A 25,391-nucleotide genomic window follows, 5' to 3' on the forward strand; every position below is an offset into this window, starting at 1 on the left:
ATCTTTCAAGTGGGTGGAACATGAGAGTCCCACCTTCCCTCCCCCCTTCCGCGTCCCCCCCCCGGCCCTGGGCACACATCCCAGCCCTGTGCACGGGCGTCTTTTTATGTTTTCGCGGTGCCTTATTGCTCCTTGCAGCCTGGGAACATTTATGGGGCGCCTCCCGGGCACAGGGTTGGGCCCTGGGTTTATGGGTGAGACCCCCTCCCTGCCCCTGTCTGGGCAGAAGGCAGGTGTGAAACCAGGGCCGCTTGATGGGAGCTGGGCTGGGCCTTGGAGTTGGAGGGCAGCCCCGCCTGGCCATGGGCAGGGAGAGCCTGGGAGAGGTGCTTGTTTATCTCATCGTCTCCCTGACTGGTGCTCCCACCTGTACTGTGTCGTTGGGCTGCGCGTCCTCCGCTCCCGGCAGGAGATGCTGAGAGGATGGTTGTGGGAGTGAATGAGTGAATGGCGGGGGCCTAGGCCCCTTTCCCTGACTCTGCCCAGCTCCAGGCCAGCGAGCAGGGGCGGAGCCAAGCCCCTCCCTGGGCTGTCCTGTAGACCGGGCCGAGCCGGTCTTGCATCTTGCTCCTTTCCTCCCGGGTCTCTGGCTGGGGCCCCTCGGGCCTCCCTCCTGTCCACCTGGCTGGTTCAGGGAGCTGTAGGTCGTTGGGTGAAGAACCTGAGCCATCATGGCCATGGGGTGGCATGCTGCTGACAGACGAGGAAACCGAGGCCCAAGGGGAAGGGGCTGTGGGGCAGGGCTAGGGTCCCAGCACCATGGGCTGCTCCTCGGCGTGGCCCTGCGTGCTGGCCCGGCTGCGTATGTTCACACCGGCCGGCCCGGGCCTTCGCAGCCTGTGGACCTCAGGGTGGCGCTGAGCCCTCTCGGGGCTGTGGGGTCAGAGCTCACTTTCCCTTCCCAGCCCGGGGCTAATCCTGGGTCCTTTGCCTGGAGAATGTCTCCTGCCTGGGCCTGGGCCCCTCTGTGGTGGGCTCGGGATCTGTCTGGTGTCTGTTGTCCTGCCTCGCTTCCCTCCAGCTCTGCAGGGAGACGTGTACACAGCATGGCTTCGAGTGCATGGGCTGCGTGGCCTCGGGCAAGCCACCCCTCTCCGAGCCTCAGTTTCCTTATCTGTGGAATGGGGCATAGTCCCCAGCCGGCGTTGTGGGCCAGCCTCTGAGCACCCAATGCGTGGGAGCCGGAGTCACGACTCACGCCTCTTCCAGTCCTTGTCACACGCAGTGTCAGAGCCCCCGGGGACTCGGGTGCCATCTCTGCTGCAGAGGCCCCCGAGGCCCCCGGGGCGGCCTCCCTCGCCAGGGCCACGCTGCCTGTTGGGACAGAATTCGGACTCATTTAAGTCCGAGGTTCCAGCTCCCCAGACCCCATCTCCTTCCTGGGCCCTCAGGGTCCTTGGGAGGCCAGACTCCTCACCCGCCAGCTTGGTTCCCACCCCTGTCGCCATGGGAACAGCTCCACTAACTCTATGCTTCTCTTACAGAGCAGAGACGACTGGCCGCCCTGAGCGCAATTCAATTCAACAGACATTTACTGAGTGCCTACTATGCGCCAGGCCTTAGGCTAGGCACTGGGGTGGGGGAGCAGCGAGGAAGACGGGGCCCCCATCCTCAGGTAGCTCCAGGCTGGGGGGCTGGGAGAGGACAGGCCAGGGCTGGACGACAGCTCGGAGCCAGGAGAGAAGCCGCCTGCGGGGCTGGAAGCAGCAGAGATTCCTGGGTTCCAGTCCGTCCCTTGTCTGTGCCTCAGTTTGCCCATCTGTAAAATAGGGGGGAAGGGGAGGGGTGAGACAGACTCCAGGGTCCTTCCAGGATTCCATGGGGATGGGGTAGAGCAGGGAGGCTTACCACTCCCCCCAGAGGAAACCTCTGAGAGCTGCTCCGGGCTGCAGAGGGTGGGGAGGTGCGGGGACGGCGCCCCAGGCTCGGGACAGCATGAGCAGAGGCCCAGGGGACACACAGGTGGCAGCCCTGCAGCTCGGTGGGCTGTGAGGTGTCCCGGGTCTGAGCTTAGAGAGGGAGGGCGGGCCCAGGGCTATACGTGGGGGTGAGAGCTCTATTCTGTGGGTTGCTGAGGATGGACATCGAGAACAGATGGTCCTGCTCTGTCCTGCGCCCTCTCCTCCCTCTCTCCCTGGGACACCCTTCAGGGTCCCTTTCCTATAGGAGCTTGTGGCCAGGCCCTTTACACTTAGTCCCCATGGCAACCCCAAGAGAGGAGCATTGAGGGCCCCGCTTCACAGGTGAGGATGCCCAGGCTGAGAGGGGAGCTTTTGGCCCAAGGTCATGATCTGACCCTCCAACTCCCCCTCCCCCCATGCTTCTCCACTAGTGCTCCCTAAGGGGGGTTTGTATCTGTCTAGCGGGACATCTCCCATCCTAGAAGGTCCCAAGCCCTGAGGAGCGTCTGCTGAGGCCACCGCAGATGGGCTTGGAGGGGAAGGGGGTCCCTCAGATGTTAGCAGGACGGACTTTCTCCAAGACCTGAGTGTTTGCCCCCACGGTGACCCTGTGAGATGGGGTGTGAGGCGGGGCTCCTTCCCACTTTACAGATGAGCAGACTGAGGCTCTGGGAGTCACGTGGCTAGGTCAAGGTCGTGGCAGTGACATCCTGGGTAGGAGTCCCATCTCCTTATTAATCCTTATCTCTGTTCGAGTCCCCGAAGATTTGTGCAGAAGCTGACCCCACAGGCACACCCCCTCCCTCACCCCCTTTCCAGGGAGTGGGAAAGACTGACATTGGAACCACAGACCTGGGCTGACATCTGGGCTTTGTCTCACACAGATGCTGTGATCCTGAGCAAGTCATTCATTGCTCTGAGCCTCCATGTCCTTATCTCTAAGGGGGAGCAGGCTCTTTCCTCAGTCACTAATCCATCTGTGCTGAGCACCTGGGGCCTGGTGCTGGGTTCCAATCCGGAGCTCAGTCCGGGTGTAAAAGCTGCAGTTATGAGCCCAGTTATGATGGAGGAAGCCCAGGGGGCAGTGGGAACCCTCAGAAGGACCCCAATCCAAACATTTTATTTAAAAAAATATATATATTTTATTGATTTTTTTTTTTTACAGAGAGGAAGGGAGAGGGATAGAGAGTCAGAAACATCGATGAGAGAGAAACATCGACCAGCTGCCTCCTGCACACCTCCTACTGGGGATGTGCCCACAACCAAGGTACATGCCCTTGACTGGAATCAAACCTGGGACCTTTGAGTCCGCAGGCCGATGCTCTATCCACTGAGCCAAACCGGTTATGGTCCAATCCGACCATTTTAATTGGTGGTGGTGGTGTGGGGAGGCAGGAGGGCACAGGAGGAGAGCAGGAGCCAGCTCCACAGACCCCAGTTGCCCCAGAGCAGTAGGGAGCCAGCAAAGGCTTCTGAGCGGAGAGTACCATGCTCAGAGTTACTTTTCAGAATTGGCTCACCCTCCGCTGGGTGGACGGGTGGAAGGGGAGGTCAGACGGGGGCAGAGGCCAGCGGGGATGCTAACGGAGAATGCAAACTGAGGCACAGGGAAGGAGCCGGGAGCAGAGCAGGAGTAGTGGGCAGGCACACAGACTTTCCAGGTCCAGGGAGCTGGGCAGCTGAGGGTGCTTCTCGATGGTGACGGGCTGGGGGGCAGCAGCAGCAGTGGGGAGGCGGCAGGTGCGGGAGGCGAGTCCAGCAGAGGACGTGGATGGGAGGAGCTTCAGGTGCCAGGAAGGAGGCAGCTGGGACCAGTGGTCTGGGCATGGTCAGGACTTGGGAGATGATCGAAGTCTTGGGAGGGAATGAGATGGGGAGGGGGCACTGGGAGAGGAGGGCAGGTGGCTGGGATAGGACCCCAAGGAAGGCAGCCGAGCTGGAGGGGGGCAGCCCGGGGAGTAGGAGGAAGGTGTCAGGACGTAGGGGAGGTCGGAGGGGGAATGACAGGTCACGTGTGTCAGGCGCGCTCCCAGTGCCAGGTGCCCAGGAGGGCCCAGGAGGGGCGGTTTCCACCTGTCTCCTCACGGGAAGGCAGACTGGTAGGGCAAGCAGAACCCAGTCTGTCCCCTCGCCATCTGGAGGGGGAAGGTGTTGGGGAAGGAGGGAGATGGGGAAAGACATTTGCATGCATAACGAGGCTGGAGCAAGGGAGAGAGAAAGAGGGAGCAGGAGATGAAAAGAAATTTCCATACGCCAGGATCGTGTTATTCAACCCAATTTTCAAAGGACCACAGCTGTCGCACTGAGATAATCCGTTAATTATAACAGCCATTGTGCTTGGCAATGGGTGAGAAACCGAGGCTGGGGGCCGGGCTGTAGGAGGTGTGGGGGCAGGTCTTGGTGGGGCTGGACCTAGGAGAGGGGCCAGGCGTAGGCGAAGAGAGGTGTGCTGCCCTCGGGAATGACAGGAAGACCCTGTCGGGGGCCAGGCCTCACCCCTTTCCTGCTGCCACCCTGACGAGGACCATGATAACCACTCCGGCAGCAGCTAACTTTATTGAGCACTTACTATGTGCCAGACCCTGCCTGTAGCTTATTCCCTCTACGGTCCCCGCCCGAGGTAGTGCCCTTCTGGTCCCATTTTACAGAAGAGGAGACTGAGACTCAGAGGAAAGGAGTAGCTTGCTGCGGCCGTGGCCACGCTGCTGGTTCAGCGGCAGAGCTGGGATTTGAGCTGAATGCGGCCCGCCCTGCGAGGGGGACCGCAGGGAGGCTGGCCTCCGTGGCTTGGCCACTCTGACTTGGTGGCCATGTGTCCCGAGCCGTGGCTTCTGCGCAGCCAGCAGTCATGGGATGCCCGCCCCCCCCCCCCCCATTTCTGGGGCTCCTCTGCGAGGACAGAGCTTCCTTGTTCTCCGAGGCCACAGCTGCAGGCCTCTGAGGGCTCCCCCACCCGCTCCCAAGGAAACAGTCTCAGTGCCAGGAGAGCGACCCCGTGTGGCAGCCGCTTTGGGTTGTGATGGGTTTGTGGCCCCAGGAGGGGCTCTCCTGGCTCTGGTGGTCGGCCAGCCCTGGGTGCCGGTGTCTGGAGAAGCCGTGGGAAGCTCAGGCGAGGAGAACCCAAAGGCTGTGGGAGAGCCGTGGAGTGAGGGGCCACCCCAGCACCCCCAGAGCCTGGTGCAGCAGGGCTGCTCCGGGGCGTGGCTTCAGCAGCCAAGGCCTTAGGCCTCCTGGTGTCCACCAGCCCTGGCCGGACCCGCAGCCCTGGCCAGCGGGCGGGGTCTGATGGGGTGGGAACTGTATTTGGGAGTGAGGGGCCCATTCACCCCACCAGGAGCCCCAAACTGCACCCGGCAATCCAAGCAGCATTGTTGAGGAGCCCGGGGCCCCACGGAGTGACAGGCAGGTTTGGGGGGCCCTCTGGGTGCTCCCCTGGTTTGGGGTTCCTACCCCAGTGGGCTTGCTTGGAGCCAAGCTGATAGGGTTGTGAACGGGTCAGAGCAGCTTGAAGTTGTGTAGGACTGGTGACCCCTGAGGCAGGACTCAGAAGACATTTAGGACCGAGGAATCAGAGAGCTCTTGAGCCCCAGATGCACAATCAGAGAGCCTCCCCAAAAGAAGCAGAGCCAGGGAGGCAGGGATGGTGGTACCTTGGGTCCCAGACCAGGAGGCTCATGGGATTCCCCCTAACAGGCCAGGCTTCTAATTGGTTCCAGTCTGGTCTTCCCTCTGTTGCTGACCTTGAAATCCCCAGGGCCCGGGGTCAGCGGGAACCTCAGCCGAGAGGCAGGGAGGAGGGCCCACTGGCTCTGCTGCTGATGGGGTGCACACCCTGGCTGGCCACGCCCCCCAGGGTTTTCAGTGGATTCCGGAAATGGAGACTTTAAAAATAAAATCTCCTAAGTCTTTACCTTTGAAGGCCCGGATGAAAGAGGAATTCACGGCATCTCCTCATCCAAAGCCGGTGTCACGGAGGGCCAGAGCCACTGCGGAGCCGCTGTGAGGCCTCAGTTTCCCCCTCTGTAAAGTGGGAATAAGGAGAAGGTTGTGCTGAGGGTTCAACCCGTCAATACGGGATGTGCACAGGCCCAGCCCCCGTGAGCCCAGGACTGTTTTCATCTGCCCCAGGCGTGCAGCCTCTCCAGCCAGGCTGCCTCGGAGGGGGCCACACCCCCTGCCACCCGGGGGCAGGGGGGAGGGGGCCCTGCTACACCACTCTGCCTTGGGACAGCCCTGAGGATGTTGGAAGGCAGGGAAATGTCACCCCGAGGCCCCGGAGCAGGAGCAGGTGGGAGAGGCAGAGTCCAGTGGGAGGGCGGGCCTAGCTGGCGCCTAGTACATAGTAGGTGCTCCATAAATGTTTATTGAATGAATGAATGGAGGCCATGCAGGCAGAGGCAGCCGCGCGTGCGCAGGCACTGGTGAAAGCGGGTCCAGTGAAGACTGGTGAGTAGTGCCCGGGGCTGCAGCTGAGTGGGGGCCTGGGGTTTGCTGGAGCCAAGGCCAAGAGGCCAGAAGGGACCAGACGGGGGAGGCAGGGGCTAGGTGGGGGAGGCAGGGACCAGGTGGGGGAGGCAGGGACTAGATGGGGGAGGCAGGGGCTAGGTGGGGGAGGCAGGGACCAGGTGGGGGAGGCAGGGGCTAGGTGGGGGGTCAGGGGCAAGATGGATTAAGGCAGGGACCAGGTGGGGGGTCAGGGGCTAAGTTGGGGGGGATCAGGGGCAAGGTGGATGAAGGCTGGGACCAGGTGGGGGGTCAGGGGCTAAGTGGGAGGGGTCAGGGGCAAGGTGAATGAAGGCAGGGACCAGGTGGGGGGTCAGGGGCTAAGTGGGAGGGGTCAGGGGCAAGGTGAATGAAGGCAGGGACCAGGTGGGGGAGGCAGGGACCAGGTGGGGGAGGCAGGGACCAGGTGGGGGAGGCAGGGACTAGGAGGGGGGTCAGGGATTAGGTGGGGGGTCAGGGAACAGGTGGAGGGGTCAGGGGCGAGGTGGATAAAGGCAGGGACCAAATGGGGAAGGCAGGGACCAGGTGGGAAGGCAGAGGTCAGGCGGGGGGACAGGGGTCAGCTTGGGGAAGGTAGGGGTCAGGTGGGGAGGCAGTCATCTGAATAACCTAGAGGACTCTGGGAAAGCCAGATATGACCCTTGAGGTGGGAGTAGGAGATGGATTTGATACCGGCCATCCTTGGCTGTGGGCAGGAGGATCACATACTCTACCAGGCGCCTGGCGGGGGGTGAGGGGGTGCTGGGCTGCTTGGGGCTGGGGAGTGGGTGCCAGGGAGTGGCTGTGCGACCTGTCTCTGAAGAGCTGCCACAGAGCCAGGGTCGGGCCTCTCCTGCCAGGCTGCTGGGCGGCTTCCCAAGGCCAGGCCTCTGGTAAAACCCTCCATCCTCCCGCCCACACACTTCCACTGAGGCCCAGACCGCACAGGTGCTAACGACACATGTGATACCCTGGGAACAGGGGAGGCCTAGGGGGGCTTCGGGGTGGGCCCGGAAACCTGAGACCCACGTGCACAGCTCTTTTCCCTGCACAGATGAGGAAACTGAGGCCCAGAGGGGTAAGGCGCTGGCAGGCCAAGGTCACGCAGTGAGCCAGCATCAGTGTGTCCTCACTGCCCGTCACACTGCAAACCAGCCCAGGCCTCTTCTCGGGCCGAGGTGGCTGGGCCGGGGATGAGTGCCGGCACGCCATGGCCTGGCACACCGAGGCCTGGCACACCAGCTGCCGCTGCTGCTGAGCAGGGCGCTTCTCACTGAGCTCTTCTGGGTAAGTCGGAGCTCAGTGCAGGGCTGGGCACCCCGTAAACACTGTGGGTGTGTAAGGCACGTGTGAGTGTGCCGCTAATTGGACAGCGTGCCCCGCCTGCCCCAGGCGTGAGCTGCAGGCATGGCTCCCGCTTCCTTCTGACACGGACACGGATGCCGCCGTGGCCTGCTCGGCCCGCGCAGGACGGCACAAAGCCGGGAGCAGGTGCCGGGACCGAGCGGCAGGGACCCAGCTCCCCCGATTTGTGGAGCAGCTGGCACAAGGGCATAAGACTAATCAGGCCTGATTGAATGGGGTGGACGGACACCCAGCTCCTCGGGTGAAACCCGAACAGAGGACGCCGTGAGGGCATCGGAGCTGCCCGGCCGTGTGTGTGAAGGGGGTTTGGCTGGCATCACGGCGGCGAGGTGAGCACACAGAGCTGGCACACTCTCACTGCTCCGGCTAGCCCGATGTCAAACCCGGGAGGCAGAGGCCCCTGGTGCCCACGGCTGCTTAGAGCCCATTGGCACAGGTGCTTGGCTCCGGGCAACACATTTTCAGGAGGGACTTTGACAGCAAGTGTGACCTTGAGCAGCTGGACCCAAGGTGGGAGGAGACTGGACACAGTGGCGCAGGAGGAGCAGTGGACTTGGATAAGCAGAGGCTCGAGAGAACAGGGTAGCACACGCCGGCAGGGCCTTGGAAGGGAACTACTGGCCATTTCCCAGTGGCTCCCCAGCACCGGGCCCGGTGAACAGAGGTGCGGAGCCGGGCAGGGCTGTGTGACAGAAGACGTTCCTAGCGACCAGAGCCCTCCAGGAAGGAAGGGAGTGGCCTCAGACGTGAGCAGGGACCCCTGTCATTGGGGGCATGCGAGTTGGGGGGAAGTCACCTCTGCAGGGCTTCTGGAAAGGCGGGCAGTTGCAGGATCTCAGGCTGCTCCAGGCTCCTGGCTGTGTGGTCTTGGGTGGATCCAGGGCCTCTCTGAGCCTGGTTTCTCAGCCTGTGAAACAGAAAACGTAAGCCGGGGGTGAGATGGGGCTAAGAGGAAGGCTCAGCACATCCCTGGCACAACGCGAGCACCCCATAGGACGTGGGGTCCCTCCCTCTGTTATTTAGCACCCTGTCCCTAGCCCTGAGCTCCCATTCTACACGTCATGCCCCATGCCTGACCGTGCTCCCGGTTTGGAGGTTACAGCAGCGAACGAGATGCAGCCGGCTTTGATTTCATGGTGGGGCGGGGAGGGTGTGATGATAAAGAAATAAACGATGCCAGGCAGTGCTGAGCGCTCTGAATGGACTGAGGCATGGCGGAGATGACCTGCTGGTGTCAGGGAAGGGCGGGTTTGCGGGGAGCAGTTGAGCAGAGGCCTGAATGAGGTGATGGGCTGTTCAGATACAGGGGGAAGAGCATCCCAGGCAGAGCAAATGGCATGTGCAAAGGCCCTGTGGTGGGAGGGGCCTGGAGTAGCGTAGCCGGCCTGGAATCAGGGCTTCTGCGTGAGGGAGAAATTGCAGTCTCCGCTTGTGTGCAGTCCACGCCGCACGCTTTCCTGGTGGGGAGGGAAGTGCGGCTGCTTTCCTGGAAGGGGCGGGAAACCCACCAGACACCCATGCACGTCCAGGCCCTGCCATGGGACCAGCTACTTCGAGGAAGTTGGGCAAGGAGAGAGCCTCGGTTTTCTCTTCTGTAAAATGAGCCTGCCCAACAGTGCCAGCCGCGCAGGGCGATGGAAGGTTTGAGGGACATACGTGTCAGACACCAGTGAGCCAGGGGGTAAGGGGCAGCCACGACTGTCTTCCAGGGGCAGAGGCTGGGGCCCAGAGAGAGGCATGCACATGCTCTGTGTCACACAGCTCAGCTTTTACTCCGAGGACCCTCTGCCTCCGCATCCTCGCGCTGTTCTCTCTGCCCTGCTGCTGGGCTCCTTCCACCTGGAATCCAAACGGTTCTGCGGTGAAGGCCTGGCTGTCCCGTTTTAGAGGCGAGGACTTGGGGCCCAGAGCGGCCTGCCGAGGAACCCTCGTGAGGTGGAGCAGAGACAAGACCCAGTGTCCAGCCCCGGGGATGGCAGGCTGTGTCGAGAGGGCAGTGCCATAGCCTGTCTCTGGGACCCTGGCCTGGTGCTGGCTCCCAGCAGGGAGAGGTGAGGTGGCCGCCTGCCCTGGGAGTTCTGGCTCCGGGGAATGGCATTGACACGGACAGTGTCACCTCGGGGGGCCTTGGCCAGTCTGTCCCAGGCTGGCCTGTGCCAGGGCTGCCCAGCGCTTGCCAGTGAGATTTCCCTGGCTGAGCCTCGTGTCCTGCTCCTGGAACACCAACTGGACCCTCCGATGCCCCCGCGGGAGGGTGGCCCTGTGAGCGGGAGCCTGAGGCGGAGCATTTGCTGGGTGTAAGCAGACACCGTCTCCGCGTGTCCTGGAATTCCATGGGAGCCCGGGAGATGGTGGAGAAGCTGAGGTTCGGAGAGGGCCTCTGAGCTGGCCAGCCCTGCTGCGTCTTCCTTGCTGACCCCTGCTCCCCACCTCCACCCCCCCCCCCACACACTTGGCCAAGGGACACTGAGGCAGGTCTCACCTGTCCATCCTCTCACCTGGCCCCAAGACGCTGTACCCTGGGCAGCAGCCCTGTGAGGTGAGCATGCACGTTAGCCCATTGCAGCCTCGAGCGCTAGGAAGCATTCATCCCACTTTATCGATAAAGAGCCTGTGTCCTGGGTTAGCTGGTGGGGTTGGGGGTGGGGGAGGTCATGCATGTCAGGGCAATTGCTCTCAGAAGGGATTCGAGGTTGGCAGGTCAGGATCTGTCACTGCCACCAGCGAACATGTCCCTTCCCCAGACCCGGCCCCCGGTTCCCCTCCGAGAGGGCCTGGGAGTGGGCTGAGCTGCTCCTCCCAGCTCGGAACGAAGTGCTCGGATTCTGGGTCTGCAGAGGGCTCCTCAGCCTCCTGGCACCGGGGGAAGGAGGGCGCAGACATCCGCCGCTGCCTCCGGGGGCAGGCGTTGCTGAGGCCTGGAGACAGGGAGCCACTGGCCCAGGGTGACTCAGCCGGCGTGTCCCTCCCGCTCTGCACCAAGACCCTGCCTCTCTCTGCCTCCCAGATCCGCTGGGCCTGGCTGACTCTCCTCCTCCTCCATCCAAGGGTGTCCCCGTAAGAAGGGACATCAGGTGGTGTGTGGTCTGCTGGACTGGGGCCCACCCCAGGATCCCTCCATGCACGCTGGCCCCCAACTTTGCCACGTTCCTTCTCTGGGGGGGAAGGGAGAGGCACCGTAGAGAGGTGCGGGTGGGCACTTGGGGCCTGCCCCTGCTCTGGCCAGAGGCCCCCCCGGCCGCTACACCTGTGTGTGGGATGGGGGAGGGGAAAGGACCCCACACAGTGTGGACAGGGGGATGGAGGGGTCCCTGCAGGCCAGGAGCACTGCACCGGGCCAGATACTGTGCTGGCCCGGACTGCGCCATCAGCCAGGCCTGCCGGGCTCGGCGCCATCCAGGCCTGGGCAGAGAAGGCCTCTGCTCCCAACAGCTGTGGCTGCCGCGTCCCCTCCCCCCAGCTGGTCACAGGCTGTATTTCAGCGGCTCAGCTGGCCCCGTGCTCCTCTGTCTCCGGGCCCCCGGGTGAGCGGTGGGTGGGCAGCAGGTGCTGCGTCCTCTCCTCCACCCCCTCCCATCCATCACCTCTGCAGACGGCTGGTCCCTGTGTCGCAGACGCAGCCTCTGTTCCTCGTCTCTCCGCTCGGCTGTCGGCATGTTCTGCTTTGCAGTCCTTCCCAGCCCTGCCTCCTGCCTGCAGCTCCCTCACCTCTTCCTTCTCTCCCGGCCTCAGGTGTGTGTGAGGCAGCATTCCCCCCCCCCCCCCCCCCCCCGTGTGCTGGGGAGCCACCCTCACGAACCAGACGGCAGGGGAAGGGTGTGATGCTCAGGCCCACGGGAACCCCTCCGGCCAGCAACCCCCCCCCCCCCCCCCCGTGAGTGGGTGTGCAGCAGGCGGGGGGCCAAGTGCTGTCGTCAGCGGCTTCAGAGCCTTGCAGTCCCATCCGGGCTGCGTCAGGCCTCCCCGGGGGGTAGGCGGGCGGCCCAGGGACAAGGACAGGGACGGGGTAGCTGACACACGGGACAGGGTGACGGGGATCCTCCCCCCCTCTGTCTGAGCCTCAGGAGAGAGTGAGGGTGGGGGGAAAGCTGGACGCTGGCCCAGGCCGTCCTGGAGACCAGGAGGAGTGGGAGGAAGGGCCATGGGCAAGGTCACCTTGGGGGCTCAGGTGCGGGGAGCTCCGAGTGGCTGGGGTGGGGGTTGGGAAGGGAAGAGATGGCATAGGACCAGTTCCCTCCCAAGCCTGGTCCCTTCTCCTCTTCCCTCTTCTCCCTCCCCCTCAGCCGTTTCACATCCCCCTCCGCTCCCCCCAGCACGGCCTGAGGAGGTCCCGAGGCTCCAGCAGCTCAGCTCTGCCCGGCAGCCCCTGCGCCTGGCTGAGGGGCCCTGGTCTAAGCAATTCAGGTCTGAGGGCGGGGGTGGGGCAGGGGGGTCTCTGTGGGGCTCACATTGCACATGTGCACACATGCATGCACATCACACATGTGCTCAACATGTCAACATATAGGTAAGCGTTTGCCGGCGTTCCCCTGAGATGCCCCCCACGCCTATGTTCACCTCTGTAAGTGGCCACGAGGCCACGTAGCCCGTGCACACAGACGGCCGTGCGTGCTCTTGCCTGCCGCACCCCCGCCTGCTTGTATGTGTCAGCACACGCTGCGCCGGCGCTCAGAGCCGCGCACACCTGCGCGTGCACCTGCATACAAATGCGGTCCCCGGACGTTCTCCTGGGAGGAGGAGCGGAGGGTTCTCGGGAAGGGCGACTCGGCGACTCGGCATCCTCCAGTGCAGCCTCACAGCTTGTGTGTGTGTGTGTGGGGGGAGGGGGATAGAGTGGGGAGTGGACTGGGGCCCCCAGAGGGATGAGAGGGACTGGCTGGGGGCCCCCTCGGGGCCAGAAGCCACACTGGACAGGAGCTCAGGTCTCTGACTCCAGCCCCACGGAGACTGCATTGCACAGTCAGGGGCAGACATGCTCCCTGCTGCCTGGGCACCCCTCCTTCCAGTTGCCCCGCCCCCACCCGTCTGGCCCCCCAGCCCAAGCCGTCCTGCAGGGCCTAGGTGATCGGCCAGCCTCTGACCCCACGTCAGCCGGTATCGGAGGGGGCATCTGCACGCCCTGGCCACCTGCCACTCCGCAGACAGGCCCGCTCGGCCTCCCCGGGGCACTCCTCCTCCCCGCCACCCTCTCTCTGTCCCCAGCAGCCCTCTGGGGCCAGGCCTGCAAATTGGTTTTGCTTTAAAGACAAAGGTTTAACGTTTTTCCCCCTCAAAGTGTTTTCCTTCCTGGAGTTTCCCAGGAGCAGCAGCAGCAGGAAGCAGAGGTGGCTCCTGCGAACAGGCTTTCTTTATCCGAACACGGATTTCTCTGCCTCATCTTCTCATCCCTGGCCACTGCCCAGGGCTCGGGGGCGGGGGCGGGGGGGAGTACCGGGCTGTTCCCGCAGCCGAGAGAGCCCTGGGTGGGGGCTGGAGCCCCACCAGCCCGAGGGGCCGTGTCTGGGGCTTGGTGTCCCCACTTGGTGAACGAGGGTCCGTCAGCTCCGAGCCCTGCGCCGTCTCCCCGCCCATCTGCATCTCGGGCCCGGGCAGCCCGGCCCGCCTTGCTTCCCGGTCAGGTGGCCGGTCCCCGCTCTGTGGCTGTGCAAACCGGCCCAGGACGTGCGTCTGATCTCCGAGCTGGGCTCCAGGCTTCCTGAGTTCCGCCGCCTCAGGAGCCTCGGCCCTGGCCTAGGTTGTGCTGTGTGACTCATGGCAAGTCTCCGCCCCTCTCTGACGGGGCTTTGATCGAGGCCTTTGGCTCTCTTGCCTGCCTGAGGGCTCCCCGCCAGGCCTCCCCCATTCTCGGAGGAGGAGGGATTGGGGGCGGGTGTGTGTCTGGCTTCACTCTCTTGCCCTCTCTTTCCCTCAGCTCGGCTCCTGTCTATAAGATGATCTTGTTCCATGTCCTCCCTTGTCGGAGACCCCAGCCCCTGCCCCCCCTGCTTGGGGGCCCCCAGCCACGCGGCTCTGCTCCCCTCCCCATGGAAGCCAAGACAAGGGAATTATTTTTGGAACGAGAGCAGTTACACAACAAATGCATTATTTATCTCTGGGCAGGGAGGGGAGGAGGCATTTTGCTGGACTTCATAATTCTTTCCCTCGATTGGAGGGTGCCTGCCTGGGTATGTGGCCATGCGTGTGTGGCTCATTTGTCCTGCGCAAGACTAGGTGTGTGTGTGTGGTGTGTGCGCGTGTGTGCATGTGTGTGTGTGTGTGTGTCTGTGTGCACACCGTGGAGTCTGGGTCACGTGGGGGCATGCGGGTCTTTGTGTGGGCAGGTGGGCGAGCGTGGATGTGGGTGTGCTAGGGCGCATGTGAGTGCGTGTGAGTGCGTGTGAGTGTGTGTGCACCTGAACTGTTAACATGCTAGACTCCCTTCTGCGCCCACTGTCCTCAGAATCTGCCCCTCCACCCTCCCTCTAGGCCCCAGCTCCCGCTTCCCTCTCTCATCGCCCACCGCACCCCCCTTTTACATAACAGACCCCAGCGTGCTGCTGGCAGAGAGGCCCCCCGCCCCGGGAGGGTGGAGAGGGACTGGGGGCCTGCACTCGGACCCTCACACTGATCTGTCACCCCTCTCGGTGCTGCTTTTCAGGAACCAGGTGGCAGATGGGTGTCTTCCTCCCTGCCCCTGTCTCGCCGGCTCCCCCTGGGATCGTCTGAGCCCAGAACCTGAGGAGAAAGGAGAGGCGGAGGCGGAGGCGGAGGCGGGAGAGGAAGTCAAGCTCCTTCCCAGCAGAGGAGCCGCGTGGGAAGCAGGCTGTGGGGCCCGCAGCGCCCCTGGCCCCGGCCTGGCTGCTGTGCCCAGCACCTGCCGGTAGCGCCCAGAAGGCCCCCGGCCGTTGGGTCTGGCGGAGCCTGCCTCACCTGGGGCCCCTGTGCTGGGGGTTGCCCCCAAGATGGTGGCAGCCCCCGGGAGGACTGTGCTGCCCGCCCCGGCCGTGGCCCCGGCCTCCAGCCGCTAGGCCCCCCGTGCCTCCCGCCCCGAGCCCGGCCGGCGCCATGCTGCGCCTGGGGCTGTGCGCGGCCGCCCTGCTGTGCGTGTGCCGGCCCGGCGGCGTGCGCGCCGACTGCTGGCTCATCGAAGGCGACAAGGGGTACGTGTGGCTGGCCATCTGCAGCCAGAACCAGCCGCCCTACGAGACCATCCCGCAGCACATCAACAGCACCGTGCACGACCTGCGGCTCAACGAGAACAAGCTCAAGGCCGTGCTGTACTCCTCGCTCAACCGCTTCGGCAACCTCACCGACCTCAACCTCACCAAGAACGAGATCTCCTACATCGAGGACGGCGCCTTCCTGGGCCAGGCGAGCCTGCAGGTGCTGCAGCTGGGCTACAACAAGCTCAGCAACCTGACGGAGGGCATGCTGCGCGGCATGGGCCGCCTGCAGTTCCTCTTCGTGCAGCACAACCTCATCGAGGTGGTCACGCCCGCCGCCTTCTCCGAGTGCCCCAGCCTCATCAGCATCGACCTGTCCTCCAACCGCCTCAGCCGCCTGGACGGCGCCACCTTCGCCGGCCTGGCCAGCCTCATGGTGTGCGAGCTGGCGGGCAACCCCTTCAGCTGCGAGTGCGACCTGTACGGCTTCCTCACGTGGCTCGTGGCCTTCAACAACGTCACCAAGAACTACGACCGCCTGCAGTGCGAGTCCCCGCGGGAGTTTGCCGGCTACCCGCTGCTGGTGCCGCGGCCCTACCACAGCCTCAACGCCATCACCGTGCTGCAGGCCAAGTGCCGCAACGGCTCGCTGCCCGCCCGGCCCGCCAGCCACCCCACGCCCTACTCCACCGACGCCCAGCGGGAGCCCGACGAGAGCTCGGGCTTCGGCCCCGACGACATCCTGTCGGCCGAGCCGCCCGCCTCGTCCACCACCGACGCGTCCGCCGGGCCGGCCATCAAGCTGCACCATGTCACCTTCACCGCGGCCACGCTGGTGGTCACCATCCCGCACCCCTACAGCAAGATGTACGTGCTCGTGCAGTACAACAACAGCTACATCTCCGACGTGATGACGCTCAAGAACAAGAAGGAGATCGTCACCCTGGACAAGCTGCGGGCCCACACCGAGTACACCTTCTGCGTGACCTCGCTGCGCAACAGCCGCCGCTTCAACCACACCTGCCTGGCCTTCACCACGCGGGAGCCCGTGGCCGGCGACCTGGCGCCCAGCACCTCCACCACCACCCACTACATCATGACCATCCTGGGCTGCCTCTTCGGCATGGTCATCGTGCTGGGCGCCGTGTACTACTGCCTGCGCCGGCGGCGCCTGCAGGAGGAGAAGCAGAAGTCCGGCAAGGTCAAGAAGACCATCCTGGAGATGCGCTACGGGGCCGACGTGGAGGCCGGCTCCATCGTGCACGCCGCCCAGAAGCTGGGCGAGCCCCCCCTGCTGCCCGTGTCCCGCATGTCCTCCCTCCCGTCCATCGTCGGGGAGAAGCTGCCCGCTGCCAAGGGTCTGGAGGCCGGGCTGGACACGCCCAAGGCGGCCACCAAGGGCAACTACATGGAGGTGCGTACCGGCACCAGCACCAGCACCGGCACCGGCACCGGCACCAGCTCCGGCACCGGCAGCGGCAGCGGCACCGGGGCTGGCTCGGGCACCGGTGGCGGTGGGGACGGCCCGGCCCAGCCCGACGGTAACCGCCCGGGCAACAGCCAGGGCTCGGCCACGGAGATCTCCACCATCGCCAAGGAGGTGGACAAGGTCAACCAGATCATCAACAACTGCATCGACGCCCTCAAGCTGGACGCGGCCACGTTCATCGCGGTCCCCGGCAGCGGCAGCGGCGGTGCTGGCGCAGGCGGCGGCGGCGGGGGGGACCCCGAGCTGGCCTTCGAGTGCCAGTCCCTTCCCGCGGCCACGCCGGCCTCCTCGGCGGCCTCGCCGGGGGGCCTGGAGCTCCCCACCTTCCTCCCGCCCCCGTTCAAGGAGAGCGCCCACCACCCGCTGCAGCGCCAGCTGAGCGCCGACGCCGCCGTGGCCCGCAAGACCTGCAGCGTGTCCTCCAGCGGCTCCATCAAGAGCGCCAAGGTCTTCAGCCTGGACGTGCCGGACCTCCCGTCCCCCGCGGGGCTGGCCAAGAGCGACTCCAAGTACATCGAGAAGAGCAGCCCCCTCCACAGCCCGCTGGACCGGCTCCCGCTGGTGCCCTCGGGCAGCAGCGGCAGCGGGGGCAGCGCCGGGGGCGGCGGCGGCGGCGGCGGGGGCAGCGTGCACCGCCTGGAGGTGAAGCCGGCCGCCTTCCACTGCAGCGAGCACCGGCACAGCTTCCCGGCGCTCTACTACGAGGAGGGCGCCGACAGCCTGAGCCAGCGCGTGTCCTTCCTCAAGCCGCTCGCCCGCTCCAAGCGGGACTCGGCCTACTCGCAGCTCTCGCCCAGACACTACTACTCGGGCTACTCCTCCAGCCCCGAGTACTCGTCCGAGAGCACGCACAAGATCTGGGAGCGCTTCCGGCCCTACAAGAAGCACCCCCGGGAGGAGGTGTACATGGCCGCGGGCCACGCCCTGCGCAAGAAGGTCCAGTTCGCCAAGGACGAGGACCTGCACGACATCCTCGACTACTGGAAGGGGGTCTCGGCCCAGCAGAAGCTGTGACCCTCTCCTCCCCGGTGAGGCCGGAGGGGCAGGGCGGGGGCACGCGGGCGGGGAAGGGCCCGGGGGAGCCGGGCGGGGGCGGCCGGACGGGGGCGTGCCGGGGGCCGGGGCCGAGGCCGAGGAGTGGACGACGCACACGCACACCCACACGCACGCACCCACGCACACACCTGACCACCACCTGACTGTGAACAACCACCACCCGACTACTAGGGACAGGAAAACAAAGACACGTTCTCCTTAAAAGTTTACACAGATACCGACACCAGGCGTCTTTACTGTGCTGCCCAGGGACTCTGCCGGGGCGTGCGGGGCTGCTGGGCGGGAGGCCGGGCGAGGAGGCCGAGAGAGAGAGAGAGAGAGAGAGAGAGAGAGAGAGAGAGAGAGAGAGAGCGCGAGCGAGAGCGCGTGAGAGCGAGCGCGGGGCCTGGGGCCCTGGGACCAGGGACAGGTTTGGGGGCAAAGGAGCCGGCAGCAGGGAGAGGTCACACCAGGAGGTTTAGCACCAGGTGGACATGGGCGTGGCTCCCTTCCTTTACGGATGGGGAAACCGAGGCCCAGGGAGAGGAGGTGACAACCCAGGGTCCCGCGACAGGCGAGAGTCAGTTTCCCAGCTCGGAAGCCCAGCGCTAGCCCGGACCTCGAGCGGGGCCCCTGGGGCTCCCACCCTCCATCTACCCACCACCCCTTTCCAGCGGTGGTCCCCTGGGGCTGAGGGACCTGAGAATCCAGCGGGTGCTTTTTCTTTCTGGAAAGCTCCATGGCCGTGCCCGCAGAGCCTGCGGCTGCGATTCATCCTGCTGGGGGGCCCTTCGTCTCCCATCGGCACCCGGGAAAAGAGCAGAGGCATGGGGACGCCCCACCAGCCCCTTCTCGTGTCTTCCAAGCAGCCTGGGAGCTCCCTCTGGGGTCTGAGCCTGGTGGGGGGGCCAGCTCCCACCGCCTCTCAGAGGCAGGCCTCCTCCCGCCCCCCAGCTCTCTGAGTCCCCGGGACCCTTGCTCATCCCGGGGACCAGCAGCGAACCGGGATGCTGGGAGTAGCGTGGAGGCGGGCGCCCCTCCATCCTGACCTCCGACCTGTCTGACTCCCATCATGGGGTCTTGGGGCAGCGCCTCAGCCTGCCCGGAGGAAGGAGGCTCCCCACCCCGCTGCCCCTCCCGGCTGCCCCTCCTCCGGGCCCGAGGGGCCCCCGTATTTACATCCATATATGGAAACGGCCCCTCCTCCTTCGCTGACCCCCACCCAACATCGAACAAAGCACAAACAGTGAGCACCCCCCTTGCTGGTGGGGAGCAGGCTGGGTTTGTGGGGCCCCTCCCTGTCCCTGGTTGCCTCTGTCACCATGGCAACCCAGAGCCTGGCAGTTGGGACCGTTGGGCTCCTGGGGGTGGGCTCCTGCGGGTTCTCCCTGCCAGGGCGGCGAGGCAGGGCAGGGCCTGAGGGCAGCTGCCTTGCTCATGAGCTAGGGGCTGCCTGGGGTGAGCTCGGGGCAGGTCTGGGGTCCTGGGCGCCGTCCGGGCCTCAGGGGGTCAGCCGGTTGTCCCTCGGCCTTTGGTCGGTAAGCGAGGACAAGCCTAGCCTGGCCCCCCTGCCAACCTGGCCCTGGCTCCGCACACACCTCAGGGCGGGCGGGGCACAGCCCGCTCAGCCCCCCACACACCCTCCCTGCCGGAGACCCCGGCCTCCGGCCCGTCACCAGTTGGCTTTCTGAATATTTGGGAAGTGTGACGGGGGGAGGGTGGGCGCCGGGGTGGGGCCAAGACCTGCACTGTGTGGGAGGCTCTGACCAGCAAAGCCAGGGCCTGCCTGCCGGCGGGACAGTGGGGACCAGGGGGGACCGAGAGCCTCTCTCGCACCCACGTGGGGGACGACCGAGCCCGGGCTCACTTTGGGATGACACTGACGCAGAAAGGACTGTTCTGGGAGCGGAAGGGAGGGGCCCGCATGAATATGCAGAGAAGACCTCCCCCACCTCCCCCAAACCCGCTCCCAGGCCCTCCTCACACCGATTGGCAAAACCGAGGACAGCGAGCCAGCGCGGAGCCAGCGGTGTGAGAGAGCAGACTCCCTGTTATATTTGCATGATGATTTTCCTGTATTTTTCTGAGCAAACATCTGTCGTGTATGTGCCGGTTTGTCCAGACTCCCCTGCCCCCCTCCCCGCCCCCCCATCCCCCTTTGCCCACGAACCCTCCGGGGTGATCTGACAAGCAGCTCTTGACACCCGGGAGGCCCAGCTCTGCCACAGACCCAAAACAGGTGCCACCCAAACACCGCCCTCACCCACGCCCGCATCCCGTCTTTCCCAACTTGGGGCTCACAAGTGCCACCTCCCCTCCTCCCTCTGTCCCTCCTGTCCACGGTCCCTTCCCGTCCGTCCTCCCTGCCAGAGAGGGACAGCCCCGGGGAAGGGTCGTGGGGAGACCTCTGTCCTGTCCCACTTGCTCCCGTTTTGCAGATGGAGCAGTCAGGACCCCCAAAGACGGAGGGACCAGGTGGGGTGCGGGGTCAGGGGCCCTGCTGAGGAGGCCAAGGGCTAGGGGCCTCTCGGACGGCTTTATGGGGAGGTTTGGGGCCTGAGGGAACACCCCTGGGAGGAACCGGAGAACTGGGGCCAGAGGGTGGCCCCCAGGGAGGGTGCTGGCAGCAGGAGCGGGGCCTCTCTTTGACACGCCCCGCCATTCCTGGTCGAAGTGAGACCTCAGACGGGCACTTTGGGGAGCTGTATGGACAGGCTTCTGTCTTAACAGACAGGGTCCTGCCACCCCAGGGGGTGAACTGGCCTTCACCACTAGGCCACCCCTGTCTTTGGGGCAAAACAGTTTCTAAAACTCGGGCCTCTGGAGTTCCCTGCCAGCCTCATCCCTCAGCTGCCCTCGCTCTAGGGCAGCGACCCCCTCCCGCACCGCAGCGCCCCCTGGAGGCTCCCTGCACCCGTGTCCCACCCAGGGTGATTCCTCCCCAGGCCAGAGCACACAGTCACGAAAGACAGACGCCACGGAGTCCGGCTGGCCAGGGCCCCATGTCTGTAACAGTGAACGGGGACCGGGGCCGCGGCCTGGGCTGGGGGCCCTGGTGGCGTTGGGGGACCAGCCGTCTGGAGGAGACGTGGGTGCTGTGCCCAGACCTCCTGGCTGAGGCCCCGCTGCTCTGGGTCTGGCCTGGGCTTGCTCGGTGCCCGTTCCTGGGGGGTGGCTCCGACGGGCCCGCTCTCCCCTGAAGGGAACAGCAGGCCCCCCGAACCTCTGGGAGCCAGCGGCTTTCCAGAGGGAGCCCCTCGCCAGGGGTCCTGGGGGGGTTCTCCTCTCTGCAGGAGCGGCCTCTCCCGCGGACGAGGAGGCCGCCCGGGTCCAGGCTGGGGGGGATGGCGGCGCGGAGGCCCCCGTGGGAAGAGGAGACGGGAGGGCCCCAGAGAGGCAGAGGGGGTCTGGGCCTGGCAGAGCATCCCTGACGCTCTCAGCCGGAAGTCGCTCCCTGTCCCTCTCCTGGGAATTGAAGAGGAGAAAGGGAAGGAGGGAACTCCTCTAGGGTCTGGTAGGAACAGACTGAGGCCAGGACGGAGCCAGGCATGGGGACAGCAGTGGCCGGTCCCATGCTTAGATGGGGTTCACATTCAATGAAGGGACAGCCACAGACTGCTCCCCAGGGGTGGACACTGTGCAGGGAATGAAACGGGGGTGAGGAAGGAAGAGGGGGGCCCGGGGGCCCCTCAGAGGAAGAGACCCTTGGCAGCCCAGCTCTGAAGGCCACGAGCTCTGAAGAGGACTGGCTGCCGGCTGCGTGAGCCTGAGGCTGGAGGGCGAGGGGCTGGGCCTGGCTGATGCCCGGAAGTGCCTCCCCAGGTCGCCCCCACCCTCTGCCCCTGCCCTCCGAGAGAACCTGCCACTCAGCAGCACCACACCCCCTCCCTGGACAAGTGGGGCCCTCTTTCCCGGGGGTGGGAGGGTGGGCAGGGCCCGGGGAAGCCCTGGGGTGTCTGGTAGCTGTAGGGTGAAGGTTGGGGCTCCCCTGATTCCAGGGCTGTTCTCTCCGCTGAGACGTCTGCTCAGCCCCAGACGCTGCACACCCCTTCCTCTGGCCCCGTACCCCCACCTTTAAGACAGAACCATGCGCACACTCCCTGCCCCTCACTCAGACCCAGAGTCCCCGTCCGAGGTCCCTCGCTGCTGCCGAGCAGTGGGGAGAGGGAAAGGGGGTGGGTGGGGAGAGTCCTCTTACAGCCCCTGCCCCTGCCCCTGCCCCTGGCCACCCCAGCCCGGTGCACTGCCAGGGGTGAGGGGTCCGTTTTCCCACCCTCCGTCCTCCCTCCCCGACAAGGAGGCTGCCCCCTGGCCCCGGGGCTTGGCACCTGGTTTGGGTCCCGCAGAGCTGGGCCGGGCCCTGGGCCCAGAACCTGTGAACCCTCGCTGTGTGGGACCTTAACTCCCTGGGGGCCTGAACCCTCCCCGTTCCTTCTTTTCTGGGGGCAATTTCTTTTCTTTTCTCTTCCCGACACCTCCCTCTCCCTCTCCCCAAATCTCTGTTTTAAACTGAATGGCACGAAATTGTTTTCCTCAACTCGAAGATTCCTGTATGGAGAGAATCAATTTCTATATTTGCAATAAATTTCTTATTTAAAACAACGGGGCCAAGGTCTGTGTTGACTGTCACTCTGTCTGCACCCCCCGCCCCCCCGCACCCCTCCCAGGTCCCCAAGTTGGAGTCCCAATGAACCAAGTCTCTGGTGCCTCCTGCCCATGTTCCTCTCCCCTCGGCCTCCCAGGCAGGGGTGAGGGAGGAGGCGCACCGGGTGTGCGGTCACCACGCACGCGGCCCAGGAGGAAAGAGGGTGTCTGCCTCCCAGGGTGGGCTGCCAGGAAGGTAGAGGCTGGATGCCCCTCTGCCCGCTGCCCTCGCTCCCCTCCCGGTGCCCTGGCTGAGTCGGCACTGTCTTCAGACCTTAGGGGTGGAGGGACATCTGGGCACCACTGTCCCAGCTGGTTCCCAGGGTTACGCCCCGCCCCCGAGGGTTGGGGGGAAGTGGGACCTGGTGGGTCTCTCTCTGTCCGTTGCCAGGCCAACTGCCAGGCTGCCGGCTCTTTGCGAGGTGGCTCCCCGGCCTGCTGCCCTGTCTCCTCAGCTATGACGCCCCGACCTGGGCCTCCTCAGGGGTCAGGTGGTGCCATTCGGGGCTCCCGGTCTCCATCCAGTGACCTCAGGCCTGTGCTCAGGTGCAGCCCAGAGCGCACCCCAAGCCCAGCCTCCTTGTCTCCCAAGAAGCAGAGTCCCTCCCCATCCATTTCTTGGACCCCTGAGTCCAACGGCCACAAAGCCCTGGTCAGGGAAGCCCCCGCATTCAGCCGGGGGCTCTGGGAGGGGCACGTGGAGGGGCCCCTGGCTCTGAGCGGGTCCCAGTGAGTGAGGTTCCGGCGTGGCGTTTGCCTCTCGGACCGTGGGTCAGAGTGCTGTGCCTGGTGGCTTTCAGCCCCTGGGTCTTTCCTGATCCCTCTCCCCTCCCTGGGAGTGAGTGAGGCCTGCGGGGAAGCTCCGGGAAGGCCCGGGGCTGGCGCCCAGCCGGCCTCCCGGCCCCTCCACATGGCCCTCTGGCCCCCTCAGCGCCTCTGAGCCAGGGGCCTGCAGTGTGGGCCCGGCCCCCGCCTCCTTCCCCTGGATCTCCTGCAGCTGCTCCTGCCCTGCTTCCTGCTGGAAGGCTCCCAGGAACTGGCACCGTGGGGAGGGGAGAGGGAGGGGGAGGGAGACAGAGGAAGATACAGGGCCAGGTTTGTGGGAGGGGACGGAGGAGCAGGTACTGGAACCTCATAGGTTCTGTCATCCCAGGTCCCCAAGCTTGTCTGGGGCTCAGGGCAGCCTCTTCCTCAGCATGGGCCTCTCCTCGGGGTGGGAGGCCCGTTATTTCTGAAGAACCAAAGATGTGACCAATGGTGGTCATGAGCCTACCCCCCCCCCCCCCCCCCCCAGGCACTGGGATTAGGGGCGACGAGCAGTTACCGGAACTGGGAAGGGGCCTCCAGGGCAGCTGTGCTGTCGTGTACAGAAAGGCTCCTCCCCTTAGTTAGTACTCGGGCTTCACAGTGAACTCGAGTCACTCCAGTTACAAATTCAGAGTCCCACGCCTTTTCTTTGAAACACGAAACTATTCTCTCCCTCTCAAACGAGTGATTGTCACACTCCCAGGTCAGGAGGCTTGGGGTGAAGTTAGATCCTGTTTACAAATGTCACTAATTCCATGTTCTTCTCTCCCCCCACACTTGGTCCGGAGATTCAGTCTGTCTGACTTCCTTTTTAAGTGCTTCGTGTATCTGAAGCATAAACAAGACCGCGTGTGCTGGGAACTCTGGGAGTTCGGGGTGACTGTGACTGCTTGCCACGCCCCCATCTCCTGGTCACGTGAGTCCCAAGGGAAGTCACCATCCTGAGCTAGTTCCTCGTTGACAGATAACCAACGTGAACGTCAAGGACGCTGGCACTTACAAGCGCAAACATCCGCAAATCCCCGGACGCAGGCACGCCCAGCTGTCCAAATGCGAGCCGACAGGTGTGTCCTGCCTCCTCCCCAGTGTCCAGGGGCGAGATGTATGCCTCGGTGATGAAACAGGCGCCACCCAATGAGTCTGCCTTGGGGCCTTGGGGGGTAAAACCTCCCTGGCAGAAGCTCCCACAGACTGGCATGTTGGCTGGGATAAGGGTTGGGGTGCTATAGGCAGGAGCCCAGTTCGGGGAGACCCCTCTCTCACACGGCCTATCTCGGGTACTCTAAATGGGGCGCTCTCACACCGGCGCCAGGGGGCCACGCGGCCAGTGCCCTGGCTCCTCTGTCTTCTCCCGGAAGTCTGCCCGGAAGTATGCCACCCACCCATGTCCTCCCTCCCCATCTTGACCCTGTCCAACGCCTGCCTGCTTCCCTCCCCAGATTCATGAGCACCCCTCCCACACAGCAGCAGTGGGTGGGTATGGGGTGCAGCTCCCACTCCGCTGGGGCCGGGTGCTCCCAGTGCATCCATCTGGGCTCCTTTGTGTGGGGAAGTTGGGTGTGTGGGGGGGGGCGCGAGGGGGAAGGGAGAGGTTGGAGGAGGCTTGGTTTGAAAGTGTTCTCAGTTCCAAGCGACCCCTCCCGGCGGCTGGCCAAGGAAGTCCCCTGGTCTGAAGTGTGGCCTGGTTCAGCCCCCTCTCCCAGGCCCCCACCTCACCTTAGCAACAGTCTCTTCCTGCAGCGCCCTCACCACGAGCCACCGCTGGAAGGGGCATGAGGGCATCGCTGTTCCCGGAGGCCCAGCCCTGGTCGGTGGGCCGAGCCCCGCTTTCCCCAGGCTGCCGCCTTCTGCCTCTGCCTCAGGGGTGGGGGTGTCTGTGGGACCAAGGGACCTCCTCCCTCCTCCAGGTCAGGGCCAGGGCAGCCTCCCGCCCAGGCCTCACCACTGAGCTGGGCCCGCTGGCCTGCCCGTCCCCGAGTGTCCCCCCACCAGTCTGCTGCCCTTTTCTCCACAGCTATGCACCCCATGCTTGCTCCTCCTCAGGGCTCCAATGATGCAACTTGTTTTTGGTCAGGCATGGAGGGTGTGAGGCCTGCGGGGAAGCTTCCGGGAAGGCCCTGGATCTCCTGCAGCTGCTCCTGCCCCGCTTCCTGCGGGAAGGCTCCTAGGAACCGGCACCGTGGGGGGAGGGGCCAGGGCCAGGTTTGTGGGAGGGGACGGAGGAGCAGGTACTGGAACCTCACACGCTCTGCCCTCCCAGGCCTGCCACTGGGCTGTCCCGCCCCTCTCTCCCGCCTCCACACACACACACACACACACACACACACACTTAGACCATGTCAGGCCACCCCACCAGCTGCCATCCTGCTGCGGGCGTGGGGTTCCCCGCCATAGTAAGTATGACATAGTTGCAAATCTGTCCCTCAGAAGGACCTGGCATGAGGTCCCAGGAAAGGGGCTCTTAGCGTGCTCATGCGCGTTCTTGCTCCTTCACACCTTGGTGCTCCCAGTTCGGACCTGGCTTCT

General features: G+C 64.8%; 2 protein-coding genes across 2 annotated transcripts in view; both read left to right on the forward strand.

Moving 5' to 3' along the window:
* Positions 1-14,491, forward strand: part of LOC123653059 — a 41,178-nt gene extending 26,687 nt beyond the window's left edge. Inside the window, exon 4 of the mRNA XM_045587421.1 lies at positions 14,386-14,491. The gene's annotated coding sequence lies outside the window, so the exon portion shown is untranslated. The remainder of the gene's footprint in view (positions 1-14,385) is intronic.
* ELFN2 (extracellular leucine rich repeat and fibronectin type III domain containing 2) lies at positions 14,474-22,020 on the forward strand. Its single transcript, XM_045587514.1, has 3 exons — positions 14,474-14,573; positions 14,622-21,593; positions 21,665-22,020. Exon 2 carries the CDS (start codon positions 14,793-14,795, stop codon positions 17,391-17,393), a length of 2,601 nt encoding a protein of 866 aa, XP_045443470.1. The 5' UTR covers positions 14,474-14,573; positions 14,622-14,792; the 3' UTR covers positions 17,394-21,593; positions 21,665-22,020.
* The last annotated feature ends 3,371 nt before the right edge of the window (positions 22,021-25,391 follow it).

This window comes from Pipistrellus kuhlii, unplaced genomic scaffold (genome assembly GCF_014108245.1).
Source record: "Pipistrellus kuhlii isolate mPipKuh1 unplaced genomic scaffold, mPipKuh1.p scaffold_m20_p_3, whole genome shotgun sequence".
Lineage (NCBI taxonomy): Eukaryota > Metazoa > Chordata > Mammalia > Chiroptera > Vespertilionidae > Pipistrellus > Pipistrellus kuhlii.

Excerpts from the sequence above, each read along its gene's own strand:
- ELFN2 (XM_045587514.1), top strand. The coding sequence starts at position 14,793 with ATGCTGCGCCTGGGGCTGTGCGCGGCCGCCCTGCTGTGCGTGTGCCGG.